This window comes from Carassius gibelio, chromosome B14, assembly GCF_023724105.1.
Source record: "Carassius gibelio isolate Cgi1373 ecotype wild population from Czech Republic chromosome B14, carGib1.2-hapl.c, whole genome shotgun sequence".
NCBI lineage: Eukaryota > Metazoa > Chordata > Actinopteri > Cypriniformes > Cyprinidae > Carassius > Carassius gibelio.
In genome coordinates this window covers 184,294-187,931 of record NC_068409.1, presented here as the reverse complement: position 1 = coordinate 187,931, position 3,638 = coordinate 184,294, and the positions used below count along the sequence as shown (strand labels likewise).

At 39.7% G+C, this 3,638-nt stretch overlaps 1 protein-coding gene across 1 annotated transcript; it reads right to left on the bottom strand.

Annotated features, from left to right (window-relative positions):
- Window positions 1–576: 576 nt before the first annotated feature.
- On the bottom strand, window positions 577–2,786 carry LOC127971062 (alpha-2 adrenergic receptor). The gene has a single exon (XM_052573819.1). The coding sequence runs from the start codon at window positions 2,510–2,512 to the stop codon at window positions 1,295–1,297; it is 1,218 nt and encodes a 405-aa protein (XP_052429779.1). The 5' UTR covers window positions 2,513–2,786; the 3' UTR covers window positions 577–1,294.
- Between the last annotated feature and the right edge of the window lie 852 nt (window positions 2,787–3,638).

Genomic DNA, 3,638 nt, shown 5'->3' with positions numbered 1-3,638 from the left:
TGAATCAATACATAAAGTATGGTCAGCCTTTTGGCACAAAACATCACAGACAGTGAGATATAGCCCTTGTGACAACTAGCCCCGGTCTCTTTAACAACAATATTATGTCATGTTACAATCACCACATATTCTGAACAAAAACAATTCCACAAATGTATTAATATTCTTTCCACTTTTTACTATTGAGTTAATTGTCAGATACTACCATTTAATAAACACTGCACCAGCTTTATTCCCAAGAACTAGGATTCTGTCATTTGGTGTTTATACTCTGCATATGTACAGTAGGTTGTATGGAAAATATACAGTACAATATACAATAGAATATTTAATGTAATTTTTGTTCACATTTATACATTATATGTATTTACAGGGAGTGTTGATACTGTGGTGATGTAAGTCAAATATTCCTCATTAAATATATATACAAACAATATGTACATCAGAGGCACCAAGAATTATTTGAACACTAGAGTCATATATATATATATATATATATATATATATATATATATATATATATATATATATATATATATATATATATATATATATATATATATATATTAGGTTTAAGTGATAAAACAAAGAAAAAAATGTATATCTGACTTTCTTCATTTAAAAACACCAATTATCATAGTGTAAAGAAGTTCATAAAATAATGATTATTGAAGTATGTTTTACAAGAAAATACTAGTAAGTCTTCAAAATTTCACATTTATGTCAATTTGTTACTTGCCCATTTCTGAACGAAAATTGTTTCAAAGTAAATCCTATCAATTATTTTCAGTGCAGTTGATTAAAGAAGAGTGTTTCTTCAACTAAACACGTTTGGCCATGTGGCCTTTTTAGATAATAAACTCCCTTTTTTAACATTTCCATTAACAACAAATGCATCACATTAGAATTCTGTCAAATTTATATAGCATTTTATGGTGACTTTTTTTCATTTTTTTACATTTTGAATAAATATGTCTCACTGATAGTTTGTGCAAATTGACCATAAAGTTAAATAATAATATTTGTTAGCTCATTATAGTTTTAAGAATGCACGGTTTGTTGCTTTATTCTTTTTTTATTAAGTATTATGTAAACATATTACATATCTATATTTTATATACATTAAAAGGCATTTGAAAAGTAGCAAAAATAAATTTGTATAATTCGAGTCCCAATGGTTGAAGAAGCAAGTTAGAATCAGGTCATAATTAGTTTGCAGTTTCCTCTTGGTTTGATTTCTGATGACATTCAAAAATGCATTTAATCGCGCCTAGCGTGCCCAAACACGAGTCTCTCAGGTGCGCTGCGCAGTCAAGCAAACGATTTTCTTAAAAGCCTTTCTGAAGTCCCTGTTGAAAATCGTGTAAATGATGGGATTCACTGAGCTGTTGCAGTAACCAATCCAAAAGAAGAGCTTGAAAAGCGCCTCGGGCGGCTCGCAGCTGTCCCCGCAGATGGCATGGAGACTGTAAGTGAAGAAAAAAGGGAACCAGCAGAGGACAAACACCCCCATGACCACAGCCAGAACGAAGGTGAAGCGTTTCTCCCGCATCTGAGCCACTTTGGTTTTCGATGCCACCGCGAGCTGTTTGCTGCTCTGCTCCTGACTGGAAACCCAGGAGATCCGACAGGTCCTCTGAGGGCAGCAGCGCGCGCCGTCCACCCGCCTGCGGTTGGAGAAGCGCGAGCTCTTGGGTTTGTTGTCGGACGTCGCGCTCTCCTCCAGGTCGATATCATCCAGCTCTTCCTGTCTCTGGTTGCTTTCCGAGCTGTTGCTGCTCGGGGACTCCTTCTCAAACTTATCCTTCCTCACAAAGCACGTCTCGGACTGGGAGGGCTGCCTCTCCAGCCCGTTCTTGGCCACGAACACAGTGGATGAACGCTGTTTGGCGACGCGGTAGATTTTGCAGTACACCGTGATCATGATGAACCCCGGCGCGAAAAACGACACCAGGCACGAGGAGAGGATGTACCAGGTCTCGTCGTTTAGCAAACACTCCTTCTCGTCGTGCTTGGTCATGATGAGAGGTGGGAATGAGATGACGGCTGAGATGACCCACACCACTGCGATCATAGACTTGATGCGCTTCGGGGTTCGCTTCAAGTTGTAGCTCACTGCTTTGGTGACGGACCAGTACCTGTCCAAACTGATGGCGCACAGATGCACGATGGACGACGTGCAGAACAGAACATCCAAAGCCAGGTAAAACGCGCACCAGGTGCTGCCAAAGAGCCAGTATCCCATGATCTCGTTGGCGAGGGAGAACGGGATCACTAGCGTGGCCACGAGGATGTCCGCGCACGCGAGCGACACGAGGAAAAGGTTCTGTGGCGCGCGGAGAGCGCGGCTGGTCAGCACCGCAACGATGACCAGAACGTTCCCAACGATGGTGACCAGAATGATGACGGAAACCACCAGGATGATGAACGCGGCGGCCGTCTCCGTGTACGGCCACGGGGTGACGGTGATGTTGGCATCATCCTTCGTTGCATTGGACTGAGTTACATCCATTCTGATTCCATCTTTCTGACTGCCAGGTAAGCGCTTCAGACTTCACGCGTTAGGTTGTGTCACCGAGGCACTGAAACACTTGAGCTGTCAGTGCGCTCTTGTGACGCGATCTTCTCATGCTTGAATGGTAAGAGCTGTCCATCCTGCTCGCAAATACTCCTAAAATCCCAAACTGTTTCGATTCGGACAAACTGCCGCGCGAAAAGAGTCCCAGAACAGTTTCGCTGCGCGCGCTCCGGGGAGGCACACGCAGCTCTCCACGCACGCGCTCCACACCAGACTGAATGTGTGGAGATGTGTGAGCTCGAGCTGGAGATTTTCACATGACGTCATGCTCTAGTCCAACCCATCGCTAATCACACACACACAGAATATGTTGCGAGTTTATATATTTTGCATGACAACTATAATCACTAAGAAAATTCAAAGCGTAATCCAAAATGTTACATACATTTTTACTATAAAATGGAATTGCTGCATAAATCTCTAATACTCATTATTATCAAAAAGAGAGCACATTTTATGGAGTTTTTAACATTAAACAGGGTTTCTGCAGGTTTTTCTCAAGATAAATGTAAGATTTTTAAGAGCAAGTTAAGACATTTTTAGCAATACATTCAAGGGAAGGCGTTTCTAAATGTAAATTTTAAAATTAGTTAATTTAGTAACACTTCAGCGTTTTAAAGTACAATCTCTATCATTTTTTTATTTATTCATTTTACAAAAAAAGGCTTAAGGTTTGAATAGCTCTGCTTTCCAGAATTTGGAAACAACTTTTGCTGTACATTCTGATCACACAGCAAACAAAGGCAATGTTTGTCTTCAGTATTTTTGTCTTGTTTTTTATTTCAGTACAAAAGATGCTTAAATCAAGATACAATTATTTGAGAAGCAAAAAAACCCACAAGATAAGTAGTAGTCTTGTTTTCTGAGGAACTGATCAAAATGAACTGAGTTCAATAAACAAGAACAACCATCTGCCAGTGAGAATTGTGTTGTTTCAATGCAACTGAAAACAAGGTTTCGTTCACAAATGACACATATTTGTTGCTTAAAAACAAACTTTTTTTTTTTCTCAATTTCTTAGAAAACAAGACAAATTTACTGAGGAACATATTCGTTGACA

Bases quoted from the DNA above. Each gene is read 5' to 3' on its own strand.
- LOC127971062 (XM_052573819.1), bottom strand. From the start codon at position 2,512: ATGGATGTAACTCAGTCCAATGCAACGAAGGATGATGCCAACATCACC.